The sequence below is a fragment of the Mytilinidion resinicola genome, assembly GCF_010093595.1.
Source record: "Mytilinidion resinicola strain CBS 304.34 unplaced genomic scaffold BDZ99scaffold_7, whole genome shotgun sequence".
In the NCBI taxonomy this organism is placed as follows: Eukaryota; Fungi; Ascomycota; class Dothideomycetes; order Mytilinidiales; family Mytilinidiaceae; genus Mytilinidion; species Mytilinidion resinicola.
Genome location: NW_022985443.1, coordinates 859,652 through 884,608, shown reverse-complemented (window position 1 = coordinate 884,608; position 24,957 = coordinate 859,652). Strand labels below are relative to the sequence as shown.

General features: G+C 53.8%; 11 protein-coding genes across 11 annotated transcripts; 5 read left to right on the top strand and 6 right to left on the bottom strand.

Annotated features, from left to right (window-relative positions):
* Window positions 1-189: 189 nt before the first annotated feature.
* BDZ99DRAFT_559790 (uncharacterized protein) lies at window positions 190-1,199 on the bottom strand (the record flags this gene model as incomplete). Its single annotated transcript, XM_033727271.1, has 2 exons — window positions 190-329; window positions 443-1,199. The coding sequence occupies 2 exons, from the start codon at window positions 1,197-1,199 to the stop codon at window positions 190-192; spliced, it is 897 nt and encodes a 298-aa protein (XP_033578595.1).
* A 1,964-nt stretch (window positions 1,200-3,163) lies between these two features.
* On the bottom strand, window positions 3,164-4,587 carry BDZ99DRAFT_518883 (WD40 repeat-like protein; the record flags this gene model as incomplete). Its single annotated transcript, XM_033725350.1, has 3 exons — window positions 3,164-4,159; window positions 4,319-4,484; window positions 4,547-4,587. The coding sequence occupies 3 exons, from the start codon at window positions 4,585-4,587 to the stop codon at window positions 3,164-3,166; spliced, it is 1,203 nt and encodes a 400-aa protein (XP_033578594.1).
* Window positions 4,588-4,750: 163 nt separating this feature from the next.
* Window positions 4,751-7,868, bottom strand: BDZ99DRAFT_569623 (uncharacterized protein; the record flags this gene model as incomplete). The annotated part of the gene is made up of 2 exons (XM_033727906.1): window positions 4,751-5,909; window positions 5,960-7,868. The coding sequence occupies 2 exons, from the start codon at window positions 7,866-7,868 to the stop codon at window positions 5,191-5,193; spliced, it is 2,628 nt and encodes an 875-aa protein (XP_033578593.1). The 3' UTR covers window positions 4,751-5,190.
* A 573-nt stretch (window positions 7,869-8,441) lies between these two features.
* BDZ99DRAFT_278139 (uncharacterized protein) lies at window positions 8,442-10,156 on the top strand. The gene is made up of 3 exons (XM_033713973.1): window positions 8,442-8,723; window positions 8,776-8,981; window positions 9,034-10,156. Exons 1-3 carry the CDS (start codon window positions 8,573-8,575, stop codon window positions 9,790-9,792), a joined length of 1,116 nt encoding a protein of 371 aa, XP_033578592.1. The 5' UTR covers window positions 8,442-8,572; the 3' UTR covers window positions 9,793-10,156.
* Window positions 10,157-11,951: 1,795 nt separating this feature from the next.
* Window positions 11,952-14,026, top strand: BDZ99DRAFT_461638 (uncharacterized protein). The gene is made up of 2 exons (XM_033719665.1): window positions 11,952-13,015; window positions 13,110-14,026. The coding sequence occupies exons 1-2, from the start codon at window positions 12,363-12,365 to the stop codon at window positions 13,678-13,680; spliced, it is 1,224 nt and encodes a 407-aa protein (XP_033578591.1). The 5' UTR covers window positions 11,952-12,362; the 3' UTR covers window positions 13,681-14,026.
* Window positions 14,027-14,637: 611 nt separating this feature from the next.
* Window positions 14,638-17,305, top strand: BDZ99DRAFT_559781 (WSC-domain-containing protein). The gene is made up of 4 exons (XM_033727270.1): window positions 14,638-14,826; window positions 14,926-15,424; window positions 15,820-15,987; window positions 16,294-17,305. Exons 1-4 carry the CDS (start codon window positions 14,752-14,754, stop codon window positions 17,178-17,180), a joined length of 1,629 nt encoding a protein of 542 aa, XP_033578590.1. The 5' UTR covers window positions 14,638-14,751; the 3' UTR covers window positions 17,181-17,305.
* Window positions 17,306-19,719, bottom strand: BDZ99DRAFT_278122 (uncharacterized protein). The gene is made up of 2 exons (XM_033713972.1): window positions 19,647-19,719; window positions 17,306-19,599 (listed from the first exon to the last, which is right to left on the bottom strand). The coding sequence occupies exon 2, from the start codon at window positions 19,301-19,303 to the stop codon at window positions 17,432-17,434; it is 1,872 nt and encodes a 623-aa protein (XP_033578589.1). The 5' UTR covers window positions 19,304-19,599; window positions 19,647-19,719; the 3' UTR covers window positions 17,306-17,431.
* On the top strand, window positions 19,720-20,709 carry BDZ99DRAFT_278121 (uncharacterized protein). Its single transcript, XM_033713971.1, has one exon. It carries the CDS (start codon window positions 20,089-20,091, stop codon window positions 20,674-20,676), a length of 588 nt encoding a protein of 195 aa, XP_033578587.1. The 5' UTR covers window positions 19,720-20,088; the 3' UTR covers window positions 20,677-20,709.
* BDZ99DRAFT_461636 (uncharacterized protein) lies at window positions 19,788-20,327 on the top strand. Its single transcript, XM_033719664.1, has one exon. It carries the CDS (start codon window positions 19,894-19,896, stop codon window positions 20,059-20,061), a length of 168 nt encoding a protein of 55 aa, XP_033578588.1. The 5' UTR covers window positions 19,788-19,893; the 3' UTR covers window positions 20,062-20,327.
* BDZ99DRAFT_461635 (uncharacterized protein) lies at window positions 20,568-21,127 on the bottom strand. The gene has a single exon (XM_033719663.1). It carries the CDS (start codon window positions 21,050-21,052, stop codon window positions 20,744-20,746), a length of 309 nt encoding a protein of 102 aa, XP_033578586.1. The 5' UTR covers window positions 21,053-21,127; the 3' UTR covers window positions 20,568-20,743.
* Window positions 21,128-21,234: 107 nt separating this feature from the next.
* BDZ99DRAFT_559769 (putative NRPS-like enzyme) lies at window positions 21,235-24,845 on the bottom strand (the record flags this gene model as incomplete). Its single annotated transcript, XM_033727269.1, has 4 exons — window positions 21,235-23,972; window positions 24,040-24,182; window positions 24,228-24,492; window positions 24,549-24,845. The coding sequence occupies 4 exons, from the start codon at window positions 24,843-24,845 to the stop codon at window positions 21,468-21,470; spliced, it is 3,210 nt and encodes a 1,069-aa protein (XP_033578585.1). The 3' UTR covers window positions 21,235-21,467.
* Between the last annotated feature and the right edge of the window lie 112 nt (window positions 24,846-24,957).

The window sequence follows — 24,957 nt, the reverse complement described above, 5'->3', positions numbered from 1 at the left end:
CCTCAGAGCTTGTATGGAAGTAACGCAGCTGCAGTATCTTGACTAGAGCGTTACCTCTTTTCTTTCGAGTTCTGCCCATCCCAATTTCTTCGACTTCAATCTCAACAGGCCCCCTTTTGCCTTCTCCTACACTTACACACTATCACCCACTCCCTGCCCCCTCCTACCCCTTAGACCCATCCATCCCCTTCACCCACCAATAGTCCCATCTTCCGCGAACTCCATCACCAAATCCACCTCCGCGCAACTGCTCGGCGCAGGATAGAACTTCGGATCGCGATACGGGTCTCTCAGAAACAGCTGCGGGACCGCGTGCCACCAGTCACACACTACGCAGCATCAGCAATCCATCCATCCATCCATTCAACCATTCAACCATTCAACCCACCAGACAAAACAGCCAACAAAACAAAACTTAGAAAGAACGAAATCAAAAACTCACCCAGCCACCCCGGCGCCCCTCCCCCCGCCGCCGTCCCACTGCCCTCATACCCCACCACCACCTCCGCCCTGCCCCCCACCGTCCCCTCCCCCGTGATCCCGACCACCCACCCGCTCGCCGCGCCCCCGGCGGCGTTCAGCGTCACCCCCGCCCATCCGCTGTACGCCGCCCACTCGAACTGGAAGCCCCAGATGTACCCCGCGGGGTTCGCGACCTGCAGCACCGTGCCCGCGCCGTACTCGCTGGCCGTGCTGTTGAGGAAGAAGTCGGCGCCGGCGGAGGCCGAGGGCGCGAGCACGGGGTCGGCGAGGCCGGCGCCCGTGTGGAAGGAGGTGAGGTAGAGGTTTGCGAGGTGGGAGGGGGGCGAGGGGTTGGTGGGGGAGCGCGGGTGGAGGTGGGTGCGGAGTTTGAAGGTTAGGGGCCCGCTGGGGGTGGCGGTAGGGGTGGAGGAGGTAGGGGAGGTGGGGTAGGAGGAGGTGGTGGTGTTGGCGAAGGGGGGAGTGCTGGTGGGGAGGGTTGTGTTGGAGGGCGTGCCGGTGGTGCTGAGGATGATGGAGGTGTGGAAGAGGCCGGTGCTGAAGGGGACGCTGGTGGGGAAGGAGGTGCCGGTGCTGAGGGGGATGCTAGGAATCGGGATCGAGCTGGTGGAGTTCGCGGTCAGAGCGGCGCGCGGGCGGTGGATGAGTTCGTTAAGGTGGTTGGGGTGGGCGAGGGCTAGGAGTGGTAGAGACACGAGAGAAAGGAGGAAGAGTTTCATCTTGATTTGAGTCGGAATGGCCTGGCTGAGGCTATAAACGAAGGTGTAGAGAAAGGAAAAGGTGGGAATGAGTGTTCTCCTGAAGCTGGATGATTTTCTCGAAGACGTCGCGGAAAGCAGTTCTTATACCCCCTTTTTTCCTTCATCACGGCCGAAAGCATCCACGTCGTTGTATCCATTTCCCGCTCTTCTGTTGCAAAGGCTTTGCGGCAAGGCTTGAGGGTACGTGGTTGTGTTTTATCGCTTTTCCTCTTTTCAGGTCCCGCGTCACACGTCTTGGTTTGGGCGTGGTTAGATCCCCACTAGAATCGGGTTAGACGGTACGCCTGGGGTGCTGGTGGCACAAACAACAAACTCGTTCCTGTCACTTATGCGGCCTGTCAGCTGCCCTCTGTGGCACACTGGTCACAAGTGTCAGCCGTTCGGAGAATGTTGCAGACAGAGGGTTCGGAAGAAAAGATACTGGGCTTTGGGATTGTCCTTATGGGGATAGACCTGACGGTGGTAGCACCGTTGAGGAAGCCATAAAGCCAGTGTAGAGAACTAGGAAGTTAGTATCTTCGTAGGCGTATACAGAGGTACAGCTAAGATTCTATCGGGTAGAACGGGCGTTTCGATTTGAGTGCCCTGTGGTATGGGGAGAGATTTCTCGTCGAGAAAAACAAGCTCCAACCAGCGGGTTGGCTATAAGGCGAGTACTGGAATTTCGGCTTGTGAACAGGTGTATCTACAGTTACCAGGCATTGTGATGATGTCGGGTCAACTGAGTGTTACGGCTTCCATCAATATGATCTGAGGGAGAGCTCGGGAGCAAGAAACTGATCGTCGCGCAATGTCCAATCAAGCTGATGATGAAGATCGGAAGGGTACTAGAGGGATAGTATACCCGCAAGTACGTACAGACCTCTTGTTAGAATGGCACCGCGCTAGGCTTGCGTCTTAGACTCCATACACCATAATCTGAAGAGGGCTTGATCGTCAAGTAGTATCTGACAAATCGAACATGGTATTATAGAACAAGGAGCTGTATGCCGTGTACATGATGTATTGGGTGATGATGTCAGAGAAGAGAGAGGTTAGGAGGAAGGTGAGGCTATATTATATATACAAAGGTGATAGGTGCACGCCTTAGCCCCCACAGCTACTCCCTGATAAATGGCGAGAAGAGAAGGGTAGCGGAAGATTTCTTGTAGAATTAGACGCATACGGGGTTGGTGATAGCGTCGACTAGGTGCTTCGGACTTTATGCTCCGCGATCTAGGGAAAGCATGATCGACGAACACAATCCAACTGACCAAGCAGGAGGGTGCGAGGAGAATAACCACATCCACTCTCCCTCAATTCCACCGAAGCCAGTGATGACGAGACAAGAGCGCTAGATTTTAGAATCGCACAGAGTAATATTCAGTGGGATATACCGTAGCATGTCAACCGAGTGGTTCGACTAAAAAACAGACCATCGAGCAATATCCGTGTAACAGAAAAGTCTGCTACAGAAAAATGCAACCCCATTTGGAGAGACAATCTTATATGTTATCTCAAGACGATTAAAGACGAAAGAAGCAATGCAGAGGTTTTAAGGAGGAGAGAACTATCTTGATGTCGTAAAAAGGAGGTGCTAGATCAAAAATCATGGGTTCCAGCATTCTGGAAGCTCACCAAGCCACCTGAGACCTTCTTGCGGTGAAGGTCTGTTTGAGCAGAAGGCTATTGGTGAAATGAAGGAAAATATCAGAGGAACAGCTTGAGGACGATAGATTAGAGGAAATATAGAGGAAGTGATGAGTACGTCTGACAGTTTATAAGTGTGGAAAGCTTGTGCCGCTCTCGTGTATTAATTCTGTGAATCATGGCGACTTAAAGATAATTGTATGCATCTCTCTTCTGTATTCGCCTTGGAGGTGTCTTCTTGAGGAACAAATCCAACCGCATCAACCCAAATTACCCACCCATCCCCATCCTCCCTAATCACTCTCCTCCATCAATGCCGCCAACTCGGCCTCTTCTTCCTCTGTCATGAGACTTTTCTTCCCCTTTTCCTCCTCCTCCACCACACCCGCCTTCTCTTCCTCCTCCTCCTTCCTAATCCTCGCAAACTCCCCTTGACTTAGTTCCCAACTCCTCACTGTCCCATCAATCCCCACACTGACCACATTACCACCCCATATCACAACCCCCGTAACCTCCTCATAGTGGCCCGCTAGCACAATCACGCACTTCCCACTCCCTGCATCCCAGACCCTGACCTCCTCATCCCTGCACGCTGTCACAACCCACCCCTTGCCTTCGTCTACCGCGACAGCCCGCACAAAGTCCGGGTGTGGAAAAGTGGTGTCGGGGCCGAAATTCTGTGCCCGAGAAAGAATATGAGCGGATTTATCGGAGGAGGCGGTGAAGAGGTCGCCCGAGGGCGAGAAAGTGAGCTGATTTATAGAGGTTTCATGGTGTGTAAGGGGGTCGGTGGCATCGCTGGTTGCTGAGATGGTTGATTTCGAGGTGGAATCCGAAGATGGGGTAGCAGTTATAGCCCACCGTCTGATCTCGCGATCACTGCCTGCACTGAAGACGGTCACGCTCTCCGGCTCCGTACTCTTCGTCTTAGATGGACGATCGAGGGGATCAGCAACACTAAGCGGATCAACAGCCAGACTCAACACTCCCCTTGCGTGCCCCTTGAGCGTCTGCAATGCTTCCCCTGTCTCAGCGTCCCAGACAATGATTGTAGCATCCGCGGCCCCGCTGAGTAGGAGCTCGCGGCCTCCGAGCGAGACACATACGACGCATTTGACGAAGTCGGTATGGCCGGTGAAGCGGCGACCGGGCGCGCGGGTGGCGGTGGACCAGGACCAGACTGTCTTATCCCAGCAGCCGGCGAAGAGGGTGCGAGGGGAGCGGGTAGTGGAGAGGCAAAGGGAGGTGAGGGGGGCCATGGGGCCGGTGAAGGGGGTTGTCGTTTTGCTCTGGATTGTCTTAGTGGTGCTTCTGACATTGAGCGTGTATGGTAGAGGTATAGATGGATATATACTTCAAGTCATCTTTACAAAGGAAGAAGGACTATGAATAGTATATATTGGATACGAGAGGATTAGACTGTGTACAAAACAAAACATCTTACCCACTTCAAGCACAACCCTCCTCACCACACCCGCCGCCTCGGCCACATACACCGCGCCCTCATCATCTAGATCTGGGATAATTGCCAGCAGCTTACTCGTAAGCTCGATCGGGTTTCCCTTCTTGTTTTTCGACTTTGCTGCCTTGCGTGTTCCCTCGTCTATGGAAGCTCTGTTGAGGCACGAATTAGCTTCTGATACACTGAAGCATTCACAATCTGATTAAAAGCTCACGTAGTCTGGAAGAAATGTCCTGGGTCGGTTGAGCGCGACATTTTGAGTGAAGAACGCGTAGATAGGTGGTGGTGTTAAGGTGCGGCTCGGAGACGTGCAGTTGGTGGGGTCAAGACGGGATCAGATTAGGAATTATTTTATAGCCCCTCATTACATATCAAGGGACCCTTGGACCCAAGATTCCAAGTCTATATATTAAACATTACCCCCCTCGTTCAGGCCTTGAGACTATTACGATTACGCTGATATTATAGCAATACTGATAAGTATTACCACCTCAAATCAAACCAAATGCAGCAAGCATGCAGCAAACCAAGAAGTCATTTCGTAATAATAGATCAAGAACGCCCCATCCCAAGGCATTATCTCATATCTCATGCTCATGCCCATTTTCATATATCGTGAATCCGTCATATCATGGAAGAGGTCATCATCCAACCGAAGCGTACAAAAATGCGCCCAGATATTGGAACAGGGAGATCCCAAGAGTGAACAACGCCCCACCAAAAAGTCTCCCACCAAGGGATCCGTTTGATGATTTTGAAAAACGCGATGAACTGCCTGCCCGCTTGTTGCAAATCGCAAACGTCATCCGCACAAGCCATCTCTGCGTATCGTCACAACATGCTCTCGCAACATCAGCGTCACCTCCGCAGGTTCTCTGCTGCGGCTAAGGAGGCGAGATCGCGAACCGCCCATCGCCAGCCTTCGCCGTCATCGCGGACGCCTTCAAACCAGCCTTCGACGCGCCGTCGCCATACGGCCTCCTCTTCTCTTTGTCGACGGATGAAGCCAGGGCCGAGATCAAACTCTTCGCCTACGAATGAAGGGTCATCCATTTTGTTGCTGTCTCCGAAGCCGGACGTGACACTGGGAGCACCACCAGCACCAACCGTGACTTTGTTTTCTTCATCTTTGAGGTCGTCAAACCCGGCGAACGGGTCGTCGTCATCGTCTCCAGAAGGCGACATGGCTCCGGCACGGGATGAGGGTCCTAATTTGAGCCACTTCATTTGTCGTGGGTCAAAGACCATGCCACGTTCAACTTGAACACCGCGGGCCGCCGTTATGTGAGAGATCAACGCAGGAGCGCGAGGGGGGGACGGTGGGTTTATGTTTGCCGGCCGAGAGCTGGTATGGGTATGTCTTCCCTGTGGCTGAGACTGGAAGATTTGTGGTATGGATTGTGATCGGTCGTGTGAGTAATGCGACTGTTGATGTGGCGGTGCGAAGGTAGGCGTACTCGCGGTGGTAAGATTACCGAGCGTCGTGCTCGAAGTATTAGGGTGTGAAAAGGAATCTAAAATGGCTTCGTTGCCCTCCCATCTATGCAATATTGGGTTGTAACGCATGCCTTTCATATCTGCGGAATGGTTAGTGTTTGCTCTGCATATTAGAGTGGTTTATACGTACTTTCGGCTCTAGGTGCTGACATTGGATTAATCAAGAAGGGTTTCTGGCCCGTGCCTCTTTTCGTGCGTTGGGCGGAGGGGCTCGTATGAGGGCTGCTTGCTGCTACCTTAGCTTTCCAATTCGTCTGAACTGGAGCAATTGGCCCGTCCTGGCGAGATCTCGTCCCCGCAAGTCGCTGTTCTCGTGCTATACGACTTGCTGCTGTGTCGCGGGCGAAGCGTGGTGTGCTGTCTGGCTTCGTTGGGCTTCGCGGCGTAGCTGGAGGTGCTGGTGTTTGCATGCGGTCGGGAAGGGGCAACCGAGTGTTGCTTTGCTGATGCCTAAGAGATTTGACCGGGCCTCGCGCGATCGGCACCTTCTCAAACTTCTTTTCTTTCGCGGCGGACGTAGGCAGGTCGTCGAAAACCTCAAGCTCGCTGCCATCGCCGAACGCACGGCGTCGCTTGGGCATCGCAAGAGCACGTTTGGCAGCAGCTTCCCGTTGCAACGCCGCTGGCGCCAGATCGCGGCGCATGCCAGCGCGACTTGGAGTTTCCGGAGGGTTGGTTGCGGACATGCGGGAGAATGATCGTATGGCTGGGGATTGAGGTCTATTGTTTGAGTATGATCGCATTGCTGGCGATAGAGGCCGTGTGTTGTTATTGGGGTCCGAGTCCCGACGAAGGTGGGTTTGCGAGGATTTCGATTTGACATGATGCGATTGTGAGCTTGACCCACCAGCCGGAAGAAAGGGCACAGGGGGCTTTGGCGCAGAGTTGTAGGTGTTGCGCAAGACAGGCGCAGACCGTTTAGCCCGTAACAGCTGGGCATGAGTGGTGGTCGGCATGGGTCGCGTAGTGCTCTTCGAGTTCGCACCTTGCTCATGGATGGGAGTGAGCTTCGATCGACTGGCGGATGTTTGGAGGGGCCTCGGTATCCTTGAGATGGAGGGCTTGTCGGTGAATGTCAGAGTAGTCGCAGGGCGAGAAGCAGGAGGCGCAGAGGTTTTCGGTGTCGGCTTCTGAACAACAACGTGACGATTCACAGTCGCTTTCTTCGTGTCGATAATGTCGCCAGTACCAATGTCAAAGTCGGCGAAGAAGTCTTCCTCCTCGACGGGTTTGGGCTTTTGAGCTGGCTGTATAGGCTCCGCGGGAGAGGGCGACGAGTACGGCGCATCATGCGGTGAGAAGTCTGGCACGGACGTTGGTGCTTGATCCCGTCTGTGGGGATGAGCTGGCTCGGGAGAGACATCGGGCGTGTGCTGCTCGGCCTCTTTGAGCTTTTTCAAGCGAGCATTGAAGTCCAGCTGCTCGGGTAGCACGAGACCAGTGATGTCGTCCTCCTCGCTCTCAAGCGTCATGCAGCTGCCCATGCTCGGGCTCATCGCAGAGACAGACGAGCCGCGGTTGCGGCCATCCCGTTTTGTTCCTCCAAATCGGATGCCCAGGCTCCCCTCGCCCCAGTCGTCAAATTCATCTTGATCCTCAGCGGGGGTTCGCGGCAACTGCGGTGCCTTCAGTTTGAGGGTATCGAAGCCCGAGCTCGGCAGCTCGAGGTCATCGCCCCAGTCGTCGTCGGCGACGATTTTGCGCTGCGACTTCTTCTTGCCCAGCTTCTTGATGGATCCGCCGAGCAGCGCGGAGGAGGGCACCCCCAGCGGGATGGGGATGCCGGCTTGCTTGGCCGATGAGATGGCATGGAGGGTGGATAGTTCGTCGTTGGGGGTGATGAGGACCTGCCAGTCGTCGTCGCCAATGTTGGACTCGGAGCGCACGGAGACGCGTGATGATTGCGACGTCTGCGCGGTGGAGACGGAGTTGGTGAAGAGGTCGCCCTGGAAGTCGGCGTCGTCGTCCCAATTCTCAACAGAAGTCATCATGGAGGCCATTCGCTGCGCGAAGCTGCCTTTGTTAGTAGGATTGGCCATGGCAGCTTGCGCGGGCAGGAGCTTGGTTGGGGTTAGGTGAGAAGTGGGTGCCCAGGTGGTGGTTGGGACAGGTGGCTGGAGAAGCGAGGCCAGCCGCAGCGGTGAGAACGACAGCCCGTGAGACGGAAACACGACACTGACGCGAAACACAGCGCCGAGCAGCCAGCGATTCACCACAATAGCAAGAGGAGCAGAGGGCGCGGGATACCTGTGAACAGCGGCGCCAGAGGGTGTCTATACCGCGCACACGGAACGCCTCCCGCCAGTTGCAGCTGTCAGGCCGCTAGCCGTGCTTCCAGTGCTCCCATCCGTGGACGCCGTCTGCAGGCAGAAGCCAGCTACCTGCGCGACTCCGCTTATAGTCCTTATAACATAAGACCTCCGGGCCCTCGCAGACCGCGCCCTACCGCCGTCGTGGTCTCAGCATTCACTTTCACCTGAAACAGCCGTGCCCGCCTAGAGCAGGGCGTCCGCTTCGTCCAGACACCTGTCCGTCACCATCAGTGGAGAGGGGTGACAGGCATAGCATAACCTCGATCTCGATCTCGACCAAGGATACTCCTGTCACTTCACGCAATCCGGCGTGCCGGCTTCTGTCTACTCAGGGTCCCAGACGTGTTGCCCCTCCGCGTCGGACACGCGTTGGTCCTTGTTTGCGCCGGAGTCGACGTTCCAGATAGAGCACCTCGTTTTGATCCGCAGGCATGGCCAACGGAGATCGCCATATCATCGAGATCCCCGCCGCTGCCGGGGATGGAGACGAGTTCATCATAGTCGACGTCACGAGCAATGGCCCCGGCCGGCTGGACGTCGCGTTACTGGGCTCCGAGGGCCAGTTTCCCTACTTCAAACAAAGTAATCTTACTCGAGTCCAGGATCTCATCCTGCCTGCTGACCTCGAATCCAGTTCAGCAGCGAAAGCTCAAGGAATTGCGGACGACGCGCAAGGGCAGCGATGAGCAGTGGGAAGCTGCCCTGTCTCACTTGCTGCTGAACGAGGCCATCCAGGCGGAGTATGTGAGCGCGCTCAAGGGCGTCCAGATTGTCTACCAGGCGGATGGCGACAATCTCAAACTCATTGTCCGACAGGAGGTGGCCACCACTAAGCTCAAGGTTGGTGGTCTTGACGGATATGTTGTATGGACGCGTACTAACGCGTACGTAGCATAACATGGGCGAGATGATACTCCTAAGAGATGAAGAGAAAGAGATTGACCCCCTCGACTGGGCCCGAGTCGCTGCTAGAGGGACGGCAGCTGCCAAAGATCAGTTGGTCAGCTTACAGACACAGCTAAGCACTCAGCAGAGCACTATCGACAAGCTACATGCGCAGCTTGAGGACCTCGTCAAGGCCAAGGAAGAGAACGATAACGCAATGCTGCAGAAGTTTACTCAACTGCTGAACGAAAAGAAGCTGAAGATTAGAGACCAGCAAAGACTCCTCGCTGGTGCAAAGGTGGACCCAAAGGCTGCGGTCACAGTCGAGGTCACCCGAGAGGACTCGAAATCCAAGTCGAAGTCACGAAAGCCTGAGCCGTCTAGAGCCTCTAAGAGGAAGGCAAACGAGAAGGCCCCCGTCGTAGAGTCTGAGTCGGACGGTGAATTCGAGCAGATGCAGGTCGACGAAAAGGAGGTCAAAGCAGAGCAGGAGCGTGAGGAGGACATGCCCGAGGCGGCAACGCCTGACCGCAGCGAAGACGAGACAGAGGACGAAGAGGGCGATGTCGGGGGAGCTTCGACACCGACGCAGCCAAGCAAGTCCGTCGAATTGGCTACACGGACGGCCAGCACGCCTGAGCAAACGCCAGCGCTGCCGCCACCCAGACGCGAACTGCCGTTTGGTAAAGCGAAAACACGAGGTCAGAAGGTCGCACCGCCGCCTGTGGAGGACGAGGATGACGATACAGAGGACGACGAGCTTTGAACATGGAGAATGGCCATTAGATGGCAAGTCAAAGCCTTAGAGACCAATCCGTATCGAGCGGTCATGGGAATGGCCAAAAGCGATGTCTAAGCGACTGGCTCCATGCTCTCGCTAACGCACATACCCGCGAGAACCGAGCATCATGCCCCAAGCATCTTGTGGCTCTGAGGCGGAAGCGAACGATCCCATGATGCACAGGGAGGGTGTTGCATCGGAATCACCCCGCCGCCGGGTACTGGACTGTGTAACCGGCAGAGAAGATGGATGCTACCCCGTCGGCGCAATGGAGACGTCGCAGTCGAGATGAAAGGGGTAAGACATTAGACAGATAGGTTGAAGCCCAAGAAGCCCGAGACATCAGTGCCTGAAACCGCGAGTCCCGTGACGTCGAGCGCTTGGCCGTGAATGGCGGGGGCAAGGATTGACGCGCATATGTAGGCGTAGACGACAGCGAGAACGTGCACGTCAGATTTTCGGCAGGGCTGAATCTAATGGGGTTGCCGGGGACCCGCGCATGATGCAGCCGCGAGGGGTCCAGCTATTCCTCTACGTAGATACGAAGGTACAAAGTAGATAGACAGGATAGACCCTTTCTGCAGCGGCGCTGGACTAGCAAACGCCGGAGCAGCGTGAGGGTCCAGAAATCCGCGTGGGATGAAGGTCCGCTCCGCTGCACGCCAGCCGATCGAGCACGCCAACCGTGCATTCCAAGGTTGACGAGCGCATCGTTAGCCTGCTCCACCAGACCCAGCCCTGGGAACAACCTCACCGCGCAGCTTCAGACAAGACTTCCTGACAGCAACAGACGTTGAGGCCGACACTGCTGCTGCTCCTGGACGCCGAAGCGCCCTCGCCGGACCGATCCCGCCCTCCCGCGCTCGACAGCCGTGCCGACATGACCGCCGCGCCCGCCCCAGCTCACGAATGATAGACAGGCTGCGATAGGCCTCCCGCGGTCCTGTCGCGTCTTCACTCGGTGCGTATTGACATCTGCGAGTTCCTATCCATGGGATGCGGTTTTCCTAGGTGCATTGGCTGACAATAGTGCGCAGTTGAATTGTTCCTCACTTCACCGCCAACTATTCACGTCCGCCGAACAATACGATCACGGCCTACAACCTCACCCCTCCCAACTCACCGACGTGTATAAACCTATGATCTCCCATCTTCTGTCCATTTGTATCCTACACCTCACATACCTCTGGCTCTGCCTTTTCACCTCCAACCAAATACCACTTCCCATCTGGCATATATCATCTGGAACCCTCTCACCTGTCGCATTGCCGCATGAACTCAAAATGTCCATACCGGAGTCCACCGCCGACCTAGGCAAAGCCGGCCAGGACGTCAAAGGCGCACGATCCAAGGAAGACGCCGAAGAGCTAGCCAAGATCGATGCGATTTTCGAGCGCATTCGCAAAGTCGTTCCCACGGAACCTTACATCCTATCCACGCCATCCGACTTCCCCTACCACCGTGTCGACGACCAAGAGCGCCGAAACTGGATGATTGGAGATCTATGGGAGCCCCGAGAGGAGTACCGCCAGTATCAGACTTGGCAGTATCGCGATCGCGAAGATACGATATACAACCTTCGGTCCACTGTCGACGAGCGAATGCAGAAAGAAGCCTTAGCATCCATCAAGAATCGTCTCAAGCCCAATTTCACGACGACTCCAGCGGCGGGGGCCAAAAAGATGAGCTACAGCGACTACACCAAAGCCAAGCAAGCCAATGGGACTCTCGGGACTCCGCTGTCGAAGAAACCCTCCCCAGAGCTTGATCCGGTTCAGCCACAGCAAGCTCATCAATCTCAGACTAATGGCATCAAGCCTGCTGTCAATGGTCATGCGGTATCCGTTCAAGCCCCATTGCAACAGGGTCAGAAACGTGCTCTGGACGTCACCACTTCCAACCCGCTCCAGGACATTCTCAAGGAAGCCGGCGGCGATGCGCCACCACCAGCGAAGAAGCCCAGGCCAGCATCGCCTCGCCCAGCTCAGCATTCCAAGTCCTCTTCCAATGCGTCAAGCCAGTCAAACTCCACCCCTCATGGCCTTCCCCCAATGCTTTCTCCGACCTCATTGCCGAATCCTTATGGACTCCCTCCCATATTATCACCAACTCTTCCCGCAAATATTCAGGCAGAACTCGCTCGCATCGAATCTCGCAAACGCGCCGACTCGAATGTGTCGTCGTCGTCCAGTCAGCTGCTTTCTGTTCCGGAATTGACGAACAAGAGGAGCGACGAATCGTTGAAGGGAGTCGCTCGGAAAGTTATCAAGAATGGGGACCTCAAGTCTCGATTAGACCACGCCGAATCGAAAACCGCTACTTCAACGCCAATTCGAAATCATGTCCAGGATGAGCCCCGAAGGGAGTCGCCAGCTAAGACGGCGAAAAGCCTTATCGTCAAGCTGAGGTATGGGAGGAAGAACAGGAACCAGGCCGAGGGAGTTCTCAAACTACCATCTGCTAGACAGAAGAAAGAACGACAGGCTGAACGGGAGAAAGAACGGCAGGTTGAGAAAGAGAAAGACCGTCAGGTTGAAAGGGAAGAGTTGATGAGGATGAAGAAGGCTAAGCTGAAGCAAGAGGAAAGAAACAGGGCCGAAGTCAAGGCAAAGCAAGATGCTGCGAAAGAGAAGGTTTTCAAGAGCGCACTATCCACACCAGCCATCAAGAAAGCATCTACTACCGTGCCCGACTTCTCGACAATGGCAAGGTCCGCAAAGCGCCCACGCGAGATCGACGATACATCCACTGCCCCCTCCAAACGCGTGAAGGCACCGACAGAACTCGAGGTCGACAAGGGACCTAGCACGCCTTCCGACCAAGCCATCCCTTCTCCAGCCTTGACCGCTGCATCAAGTGCCCAGAAGTCAAGTAGTCAGCTCATTACCCCCCGCAAAGATCTGAGAGCACTGAACATGGTTCGAGCTGCTTCGTCACCGGGTAACGATGTCACTCCTGGCCACGGCTCCACTCCGACAACTTTATCGAAATCGTCTGATGGGAAGACATCAGTACTTGCTTCGCAGAAAAATGAGAGATTGCGCCGGAGTGTACAAGGTTGGCTGGAGTGCCAGAACAAAGCAATCGACATGGGTCGCAACATGAAGCACGATGCTACGAGAATCGAGGACGAGGCGAAGGGTCTGAACCAGGGCGTAAAGGATGCCACAGCAATGCGCATTGCGGTGATGAGCATTGACTGTATCCTGTAAGATCCCCTAAACCACCTCCATCCAAAGCATATTATCTCTCCATTCCTATTCAACACCATCAATTCATTTCCCACGCTAATACTCGCGCAGTGCCTTCATGATTTCCTTCCACGCCGCAGACGCCAGCCACCACGTGCAAGGTCGTATCCCAACAATCGATAACACATGGCGTACCCTTTTAACGCTCGCTCACTCCTTCAAACCTCGCACTGTCCTCTACCCGGATCTTGAAGGCCTTCGTGTTACTCTGGCCTCTATCATTGCTACCCGCATCGCCAACCAGCCGCGCCCCAGTAGCGTGCCAACTTCAGGTGCCCCGAAAGCACTTCATGACTTGAGCAAGGACATCAACAGCTTCATGCACCTGTCTGCCGACGCCGCTGCTGCGCTTCCTCTCGACACAATCATCAACAAGTATCCCCAGACCTGGGAGCTGCGATCCCGTGCCACGCCTCAGGGCTTCCAGCAGAAGGAATTCGGCTACCACGGCGAGCTCACCGGCCCGTTCTGGCTGCCTGTCAGCCCTTCTACCTTCCCAATCCACGGTGTCAGGTTCGGCATCGCATTCATGAATGAGTTCATGGAGCATGAGGGGACCGACTATGGCGCTCTGAAAGTGCAGACTCTACTCGATGGGAAGTCTGGCGAATCTAAACTCTGAGCTCTGCCATAACCTGTCTTCTTCTTCTTGTCCTAGCTTTTCCTACTATCAGTGCTATTACACGATACGATTTGTGCTTTTTGGCGTTTGATTCACGGACAATGGACGGGCCCGGCGATCGGTTTCTCCTCTACCGGCTTGGATTCCGGGAATCCAGGAATGAATGGATGTATTCACGGGTGTGATATGGTTCAGATACCCCCCCTACCGCGCATACTGCGGAAATATGCGCATAGGCATCCGGCATTGCACGGCACTGCATTGCATAGCATAGCGTATAGGCCCCACTGGGCTTGATGATTGCGAAGTCGAGGAATAGATCGGATATTCACTACGATACCCCTCTACATTACTATGACGCATTCTTAATCTTGTGAACTAACGATGTGTCTCCTACCTAGATCCAGTCGATGCTGTGGTCAAGCCGCGTCAGCCTTACCAAGGGATGATAGCGCTAAATTCGGAAGGCGATCACGTGACCATCCTGCTAACCTTTCTCTTAACTTCGAAGCTGCGAGATTCCTCCTTCATTCCCCGCGGACCACATCAGATATGGCCTATCATCAACGCCTCTCGAAAAGCTCGATATTACTAGATGACAATGACGACAGAACCTCATATTGTGTAGGAAGTAACTCATTTGAAGTTCTCGAACGGCTCGACATCGTGCCGAGAGTTTACCACAAAACCTGTTGGTATTCTCGGACCTGAATCGGGGCGAAGAAGCATCGACCTCACCGTCCACATTGGGTTTTTTGAGAGTCCCGCTAGGCATGATCTACAAGCCCGTCGATGGCCAGACCGCATGATCGGAGCAGCCAATGGCGCTACCTGGTGAATCGAAGAAAGTGGTATAGTGCTAAGCCTACCGGAGATGTAGTCTTGGTGCAAAACAACAAAAGACTTCGTCTAGAAACGCCTCGCCCCCGGGAAAATAGCTGACCTACAGCTAACGGCCACCTCTTTGCCTTAGCATAATGATATCTAGGGGTTTATGACGGCAACGGCGTTCGCTAATCTCTTGCTCATGTTCATCTTTCCCTTTTTTTGCGTTTCCTAAATCGAACAGTGATGCTCGACTCGATGGCTCGAGCAGAATCGACACCCACTGTCATTTCCATCTTTCTTACAGCCCCGACCTCGTTTGTGGGTCTTCATCTATTCAGTCTCACATGCTTGCTCATCCAGCCCTAGATTCATAATACAAATGCTGGGCTTTCCACACGTAGCCTGAATGTCCTAAAGATTCTTGGGTGGGAATCTATGGGATGTTGGATTGACAGCGTTAACTCGCGCACGATTCTAGGTTCTTACCTGGCCGGTGGAACAAATACTGCCGAGTCATGCCTCTCTTTCTGCGCCAGTGGAGGATACACGTACGCCGGAATGGAGTACGGAACCGAATGCTTCTGCTCTAATTCCATACTTGCCGGTACCACAGCCCAAGACCCAGCTGATTGCAATATGGCGTGTTCGGGCGACATTAGCGAGGTCTATGGTGGCAACAACAACAGACTTAGCTTGTATCAGTCAACATCCACGAGCAGCGCAAGCCCTGGAATTGCTCCTGGATCCTCTGGGTATGCCTATCTTGGCTGCTATACCGACTCCGTTGGCGCCAGAATCCTCACCATCAGTATGCCAACTGACGGCGGAAGCAATGCTCTTACCGCTGGGAAGTGCTTGGCAGCTTGTGCTGCCGCAAGCTACAAGTATGCGGGAGTTGAATACTCCGGAGAATGCTGTAAGTGGCCATGGTTCGCTTCCTCAGCTATCCTTTGACCCGTCTACTATAATGTTATGTAATCGAAACAGACGCAGCTAAAAACGAGTGGTATCTATTGTTTCATTAATATCTCTTGTTCAACGAGATTAAGATACAAAGCTGATCATACGTCCCCACAGACCGTGGAAACCAGCTTTCTCACGGTGGAAATGCCGCCGATGACGGAGAAACGCAATGTAAAATGCTATGCAATGGCGACAAGTCCCAGTTCTGCGGTGGCCCAGGCAGACTCAATTTGTATGCTGCCTCAATTACGTCGACACAACCTGCAACCACACTCCCCACTGGCTGGACTGCTCAGGGCTGCTTCTATGATGATGTTGGGATGCATGTATAACCGACCTCCATGGCAGTCTCTGGTGGCTCAGATGCGATGACTGTCGATGCATGCGTTGCCGCTTGCGCGGCTAATGGTTTCACTATTGCCGGTCTCGAATATGCTCAGGAGGGCTGGTGCGGTACCACGCTCACAGAGGCTCCGTTGTCGGATGCTGAGATAAACTGCTTCATGCCGTGCAAAGGTAACTTTGCTCAGATTTGTGGTGGTCCAGCTCGACTGTATATTTACGCGATCGGGGATAGCCCTTCGTCGTCGACTGTGTCTTCCTCTGCGACAAGCGTGTCTTCCTCCGCGACAATTGTGCCCTCCTCTACGACAACAGTCTCTTCCACATCCTCGACACCCGCTGCTTCAGCGGTAGGAAATCTGTGGAGCAACCCTAGCTTTGAGGCCTCATCTTCCGATGCATCCCCCTGAAACTTTGCGCCTATACTCCTGTCCGCGGGGCCCGTTGACTCCAATGGATCTATCTCGATATCAACATTAGATGCTGCCCACCGCTCCAACAGCGCTCATGTAACGCTGCGGAGAAGGGCAGATTATAATGTCGCGATTGTGGCAGGCTCCTTGTCTCAGACCATCAACACCATCGTTCCAGGAAGCAACTACGACATCACCGTGTCTTATAAACTCATCAGCTACCCCAATTCAGCGCCAGGATCTTACATGCAGTGGATAACGAGTCCTGACGGGGTTTATTTCGTGGCTAACGTCGACACTTCGCCGACGTCCCCAGCATGGACTTCCTGGCAGATCGTCAAAGTCGCGACCTTCACCACCTTCAGCAACACCATCAACTTCGAGATCCATTTCTACCCGGTGTATCTGGTGGGTGACTTCGAGCTCCTCGTCGACGACATCGTCTTCACGCCTTCCTCCAACCAGGACGTCCTCCAGAATTCCGGCTTCGAGAACTCCCCCACCGACATCGCGCCGTGGTACGGGCAGGCCTCTAACCCCCTCACGGTGCAATCCACCTACCCCTTTACCGGCAACCGCGGTGCCGGCCTCACTCACAACTACTCCGCGGCTGCCACGCCCGACGCCCCCGTCTCCATCGCGCAGGACATCACCGGCCTCGTTGCCGGCGCCTCGTACACATTCTCCTTCGTGTACTACACGAGCGCCGGCACAGATATAGTTAGCAGCTCCTGCACTATAAACTGGGCGTGGACGTTCCCACAGGGGGCGTCCGTGACCGGAAGAGTCGCTCCCTATGTCTGGGTCAATACCGAGCCCCGGTGGACCACGCGCAAGTGGACTGCGATAGCAGTAACAGGGGAGAGCGCGACGGTGTCGCTGTCCCTAGTGCGCACGGGGACTGAAGGCATGCGTTATTTGTGGCTTGATAACATTTATGCGGTTGAGAATTGAGAGACCTACATGTTAGGCAGCATTCGGGAAGGTGATTTTGAGGCTTCTCTCTTAGAAACACACGGATAGTAATTTATAGAAGAACACATCGTTTGTATTGGATGGATAGCGTCACTTTATCATCATCTTCCATAGTACATGCGTTATAGCATAGATCAACTTTGTCCATTTTACCTGTGGCTGCCCAGCCAGTGACGGGATTGGAGTCACGATTGTATATTATCGCATTAGAAATACAAGACTAGAGTATTTCAGGTGAGGAGAATATCAACGCCTAGATCATCCATCACGTCTTGCCAATGAACATCCGCACCCAGCGTGTCGTCGTCCCTGTGACGCCAGACTTCGAGGACAATGGCGGCGGCTGAACACATGTTGCCGATACCGAAAAGCTTTCCCTTCTCAAATAGGCGAATACACGCTTGTCTCAGATTACTGGAGCCTTCGACCTCGCAGGCGGTGATGAAGAGAGGCCAAAGGAGCCCGCAGACGTTCATGTCCGTCTCAAGTTTGGCGATCTCGCCTAGATGGTACAGACTTCGTTGGACGAGGCGTTGAAGCCTTGCCGGAGCGGTCCTTTTCAGCGTACGATGGAAATGGATTAAACAAGCGTTGTAGAATGCGCAGGCATGGTTTTGGGTGAGTTGGTCGTATTCGTCATGTGCGTTTGCTACTAGGGCGTCTGGGTCGCTCAATCGGATGTGACGTTCCAGCTCGTCCAACTCTTCGGTTAGCGCTGGACAAACACGTCGGGAAAGTTGGTTGATGCGGAGCAGAGCGTGGAATATTGGCTCTGTGATGCCAAATATTTTATCTAGGATATAGCCAGACCTGATGGATCCCGGGCCAGTCATTGTCTCGATCGCACCACTTTCGGAGAATGTATCATCTGAGCTTGTTACATCTCCTACCCTTCTCCTATTTCCTGGGTTCAGAGCCTCGACACAGAGGAAAATCTGACGAAGAGTGTTGGCATTGTGGTTATCAGCCCAATCTTGGGCATGAATAGCCTCAAGCCAGGTTCTCCCGCCAGTCAGATGGACCCGCCAGGATGAGGAAGTGCCTCGAATGACTTCAATCGAGGACATGGCGATGATGGCAGCTAAAAGGGCCTCTTTCTGACTCTCGTCAGTCCTCACCAAATTACGCCGCAAGTATTCGAGGCTTTTCAGGTGATGTTTGGTGCCGACAGAGAGGAAATGGTCTTTGGTCGCTGATACTTGCGCTCGATTGAACGCAGAGAGAGCATAGATAGCATGCAATAGGGCAGCATTTCCCGATGCTGGGTCTCCGGCATCTGCCGCGGATAGCGCTAGTGGGATGAATATGGTTTGGAAGGGGTTGTCTTGACGTGGTGTCGGGATCATCATTCCGCTTAAATTCGTAATCCAATAATGGAGAAGTTGGCGTTCTTCGGGCGAGGATGATGAGAGATACGGAACGAGGTGTGGAGTGATTCTTTGCTTCAGTCTTGCCATCGCGGTTGTGCCTGACATGCCATCTGTGACAACGTCGTCGATTGAGTCGTCATGTGGGGTATTTTCATGTGGAGTATTCTCATCTGGAGCATTCCCAACGGTAGCATTCCCAAGTAAAGAATTCTCATCCCCCTCGTTGATGCTACTTTGAGACGACGTATCAATCCAACTAGGATCGGGCGATGAAAGAACCTCATTCTCATCGATGTCCTTGGCGCTTCCATTGCCAGTACGCTGTACGGGTCCTTCGCAAACGATGGCCCTGGCTCGAGTCGGCTGTGAGAGAGAAAACACGGAAAAGGGACCAACTTGCAAATCGGTCTCTCCCTTGGAAGCATCGATGTTGGTCAACGCTGACTGAAGGCTCCGGTAACTGAGAATAGGTCGGAAAGATTCGTGCCCATCCAGCATAGTTCGGCGAGTAACTAAGTTTCTACCGTCTTCCCCGTCGGCGGGACTCCATACGAGCTCCACGTGGTAACCCTGACAAACCAGCGAGGCCAAGTTGCACCGCCGGCATGTTGGTTTCTCTTCGCCACATTTGACCTTGCGTGAACGGCAAGTCCAACAACCGGAATACGTCTTAGCCCGCTTGACCCGGGCCTTATTGCGTGACGATTCCCGTCGTTGCTCCACCGGAGGCATATCCTGGATTCATGGGTCAAGGCAAAGACAGCGTAACGGGGGAAGTGGGTGTCGTAAATGGATGTTGGAAAGAGTAGAGAGGGACGACTTGATGGGGCTTCGTGAGATAAGGAGGCCCGGTGCTACTTCGTATCGTTTGCTCGCCGTCGGTTGCTCATTCCGGCACGCATGGGTGCTTCTAGGCGTCTGAGCGCGTCTAGTCGTTGTGCCTATCTTCGCCCACTAACAATGGCACGTAAACCAGTAAACTGCGCTGTTTCGGTGGACCCCCTATCCCTCTTTCTTTTGTTCTCTATCTAGATCGTTGTTATTCTAGAATCATGGAATATCAAGGACCTCTCACCAAGCTCGGCCTCAAATGCATCCACACGCCTGGTTTGGGCAAGAAGCTGAGCCCCCTCTACGGCATCTCGAGCGTCATCATCATCCCTCCAAACGCCACCTTGTTCGAGACAAGCAGTCATACTAGCTGCAACTTGGACATCGAATACCCCGAATCACTCGAGGACGAAGTCCTGCAAGCGTTCCAAAACGTTGAAAATGCTCTGCTTGCTGCCGGTGTCGCAGGTAGATGACAGGCCGTGTACAAGATGACCTCATACCATGTTGGCAACATAGAAGAAGCTGGTGAAGGGTTGGAAGCGGCTATGGCGAAATACTTGAAGGATAATAGGCCTGCTTGTTGTGGCGTTTCTGTGACAGGTCTTTCTGGCCCTGCTAGGATAGAGATTACCGGGTCGGCTGCAAGGGGCGCCTAGTGGAATCGCAAGAGAGAATGGCATCATATGGCTGGGAGATTGGAGGAACGAAATTCAGGCGTGAGCAAGCAAGTGTTGGATCACGTGACTCCATTTGGCGTACCCGAATTTCGCAACTTGACGAAGTCACTGTTGAAATCAGGATGCAAGAGGAATTGCTGGAAAGATCGTATTGTGAAGATAGCACAGCGACGAGCTATATACCTGGAAAGGCGGGCTGGTAGAGGAGGCTGGGTCCAACCACCAGAAATTCAACTGTCACCTCCTATCTTGGGGCAACGTGATAGACGACGGATAACTTCATTTTTGACACTGCCAAATCCAGCATTAGAATGCCGGTACTGTTTTCAAGAAAAAGGTTGGTACACATTTGCTCACACCTTCAAGTCCACGCCAAAGCAAGCCTCCTCCTCATCCATCGCCTTTCCTCCCCCTCACCAACCTCAACCCTCCCCCTCCACCCTCCCCCTCCTCGGCCCCAGCTGCACCCAATGCGCACAACACGTGTCGTCACTAACCGTCTCAAACCTTGCCCCTAGCTCCACCACCGCCGGCCGCGCCCTCGCCTTCTGCACATCCCCACTCCACGAATCATGCCGCGGATTGCGGTCGTAGAAGAACAGCCACCGCAGCCGCGCGCGGTTCGCCAACCCCAGCGCGCGCAGCCACGCGAGTGGCCCTGCTAGCACGTCCGCGCCGACGTGGTTGCAGTAGCGCACGCGGAAGACGTTGTCGCTGTAGAAGATGGGCGGCGTGATGCGGTGCAGTGCGCGGCAGGTGCGGGTGAGCGGGGCTGGGAGGGGGGTTGGAGGTTGCTGGTGATCCAGCGGCGTGGTCGATTAGCTCCTGGGGCTTGCGAGTGCGATACGAGCTGTCGCATGGGCAGTCGAGGAGGAGGGGGGGAGGGGAGATGAGGGCGAGTTCGTAGATGGAGAGTTGGAGGGAGAGGGGGAGGGAGAGGAGAGGAGAGGGAATGGGGCGTTGAGGCCATGGTGGGTTGAGGCTGGGATGGTTTGGGGTGGATTTTGGAGTGGGATTCTAGGGATTTTGGAAGGTGGATATGAAGAAGAGAGGGGAGGAGTTGCGGGGTGTCTACCTAGATACCTATATGAATCTCATTAGGCACTAGCATTAGGGGTCGTGGTCCTAATACTGACTCCTCAATTCGCTTAGGAGCACTAGCGAATAGAATGCTACGCTATACAAACCGAATATGCATGATTCCTGGTCTGTACTGAGGTGCATCCCACAAGTCACTACCTAGACGCCCAGACTGCTTCGCCAGTATCATATGCTTGTGACATCATGTCTTCCCCGGTTTTAAAAAGCAATGATATAGTCTAGTGTTCTACCCCATTACATACTCTTGGGATACCCTTGTATCTCTTCGTGGAACGTAGCATACTTCAACTGCTAGCCACCCAGTTCCGGACCCATCCTCCTATCCACTCCTTCTGTATGGGCTCCAGTTTCTTCATCGACTCGCTAGCTTGCAGCGTGCGAGTCAAATCCATCTTCGTTCGTGCCTCAACTCGGCCATCCGTCAGCAGCTCATCATAGAACCCAATAAGCTTCATCCCCGGGTTCCGTCGCAGCGTCTCCGCACTGATCTCCGAATCACCCCCATCGCTCACTTCTACGCTTTGTAATTTCAACAGGTCCAGCCAGGCGGGGAAAGGTACCACAGTAACCTCTCCGTCCTCGCTCAACACCTCTCTAACCGTCGGAAGCAGCGTCTCCCACGAAACAACAGAAGGATTGACAGCATGGAATACCTGTAATCCGTCACCCGCCTTGCCTTCATGGAGCCCGAGAACGAGGTCTATCAGCACACCAGACAGCATATCGATCGGCACCCAGTCAACCTCATCCATCGCGCCCAGCGACTCCGGTAGTGCGCTTATGAAACGCGAGCTAATCACTAAGCTCGGGAGCCACTCATTACGGCTCCAGCCACGCGGGTTCTCTGCCGTCCCTGCGATTTGGCCGATACGGACGACGGTGGCGTTGAGACCGAGTTTATGGGAGGCATAGTCGAGGAGGCGCTCGGCGACGTACTTGCTCTGTCCGTATCCCATTGGGGCTGCACAGGCGGGGTCCATGATCACGGACTCTGGGATCATTGGCGCGCTGTCCGTTGTCTGATGGTAGTTGATCGTGGCGCTGATTGAGGACATGAAGAATAGGGCCGGAGACTGTGGGGAGCGAGCAGCGAAAGAGATGAGAGCGACGACGCCGGAGAGGCTGGGGTTGAAGGAGGGGAGCGTGCGGTTGAAGTCGACGGGCCAGGCGTTGTGGATGATCTGGGTTGTTGTTGAGAGGAGTGTATCGTATAGGCTCTTTTCGAGGCCGAAGTTGTCTTTCGAGAGATCGGCTGTTAAGAATGTGACACGGTTGGAAGGAAAGTTTGTGGGAAGTTGATGTGCTTGATTTCGGGATGTTTGGAGTGATTCGGAGTTTGCGGCTCGATTCAGACAGTAAATATGAGCAACGTTCGCCTGGGAGAGAAGATCTTGAAGTAAGAATGACCCCAAGGTACCCGTTGATCCTGTGAGAAGCACGACTTCGGATGCAGCTATCGGTTTCACGATCGGATGTGAGTCCTTTTTGGGAGGCGTTGCGACGGGGTCTATTTGATTGACGTATCTTTGAATCGTTGCGGTAATTTCTTCCAGTGTGGTTCCTTGAAGATCAGATGCTGATGATTGGGTCTGAGATGCCAATCTCCAGAGCTCTTTCGCCAGTAGTGTAATCGAAGAGTTTCCATAAATGGTTGCCAAGCCGATATTTTGCGGCAACTTCGCCTTGAGCTGGCGCCTCAATTTGAGGACTTGCAGAGAATCCATTCCTAGGGAGAAGAACTCGTCATCGTCGTTGAATTGAGCCCATTCAGTCACACCCCTCACCGCTTCCCGAACGGTATCGGCAACAAAACGCTCACTGACAATGTCTTCTGCCGGAATAGTTGAGACGATCAAGTCATCCTCAGCATAGACCTCGTCTAACACCTTCGAATACAAGTCCAGCGTTGCCTGCCGCTGGACGGTTCCTTTTCCAGCGCGGAGCATTGGCCTTGTAGGATCCACTAGTATGATCTTCGACTTGGAGACTCTTGCATGAGCAGGACACTGGCTGTTCGCCTTTTGCACAGTAGGCCATATCTGGTCAACGATCTCGAGGCGCTCTGTGGGTGAAGCGGCACTGTCATCAACTAGCTCAACTAAGAGCGAAGCTTCGAAACGTTGCTGTCCGACCACTAACGCAGTTCTTACTTCGGGATGCTTGGCGACTTCGTGCTCAAAAGAGACAGGATTTGTCTTCTCTCCGTTCAAAAACACGATGACGTCGTCAACCCGGCTTCGATGGGTCCAAAGCCCTGGTTTAGTCGGATGCGGCGTGAAGAGATCTCGTGTCTCGTACTCCTTTAGATCGGGGAAGTGAAGGAACACCGGTTGGTAGGACTCGTTCTCCAAAGTCCTCACTACGACAAGCTCGTGCAGGTCCTCGAAACGGTGTCGAAATTCAGCTTGGACAGTGGGGTGAACCTGAATGTAGTTCCAGTCGTGGCCGTCTTCATCTTGCCCCTGTCTCAATAGCGGGAATGTGGCACATTCGCTGGATCCCATTACCTGATAAAGTGGCATCCGAGCTGCAACAGCATCACCTGATGATCTTGGGACACTACCCCCGGTGTAGTAAAGATACTTCAGCTTGCTGGCTACTGCTTCTAGCAATGCGGGGTCTTTACCCAGCTCATCAATCACCACTGGTGGCAAGAACGCCCAGTCAATTGTGGCGTTCTGTATAGCCTCAATGAAAGCGGCGGTTGTCGGGGGAGGCCCTGGGAGAGGGTAGACGGGGATAGAACTGTTGAATGCAGGCACGATGAGCGAGAAGCCTATGCCAGCAACCTGATGGCTTGTGAGTACTTGTTCACGACTGTCATGTAGAAACAAAATAATCGCTTAGATTACTCACGTGGAACCCAGGCAAGGTCATAAAGAAGCTTCCTGAACGAAAAAATCTATCCAAGCTTTGAAAGCCTTCAGGCGGAGGAAGAGATGTAACATTTGCAATACGTGTGATGAAGGAGTGATTGTACACTAGAGGCTTGGGGATACCTATATACATTTAGCAAAGAAGGTATGAGGGGGTTATGGCTTGACAACCTGTGGACCCCGATGTATGTAAGATGAATGCTGGGTCATATTTTGCTTCTTCGAATGTCTTTTCATAGGGATAGTGCGGTACGTCGTGGCTTGCAAGCAACTCAACGAGAGAAGGAATCTGAAGCTTTCGCATGCTGTAGTCTTCTAGAATCATGGGAACACAAGGAGGCTCCGGATTGGTAGTAACTAATATCTTGCATGCAAGCCGTGAAAGGAGGGAGATGTGGGCCGCTTTGCTGTTTCTGGGAGATGGCAGAAATGTCTATAGGCAAGACGTTCAGTAAATGTGCTCTTGGCACGTCGGATGGTATCAATCACCTTGTAACCAGCTTTTACAGCAGCAATGACAATGATAGAATAGCGCAGATCGTTGGGCCCAATGTATGCCAAAGTCTCATGGTCCTGGCCTTTTCCCAGATGCTCTTCGAGCAGCCATGCTACTCTCTTGATGGCATTTGAAAGTTCAAGAATCGTGACCGATCGGAATCCGGATCCATATGTAGCAGTGGAACTCGGGACTCTTGCGAATATGTCCTGTGGACTTCTCTGTGCACGGAGATCAATAACATCTGGAAGAAGTCGGTTGTTATCGACCGGAATGGCAGCAGAAACCATACTCGAAGACTCGATGGCAATGGGACAAGATTTTTGAACACTTGGAGTAGAAGAAAGGATTTTGCATTCAAAATGAAGGCCAACTTTCATTTAGAGAAATAGTAAAGCGTAT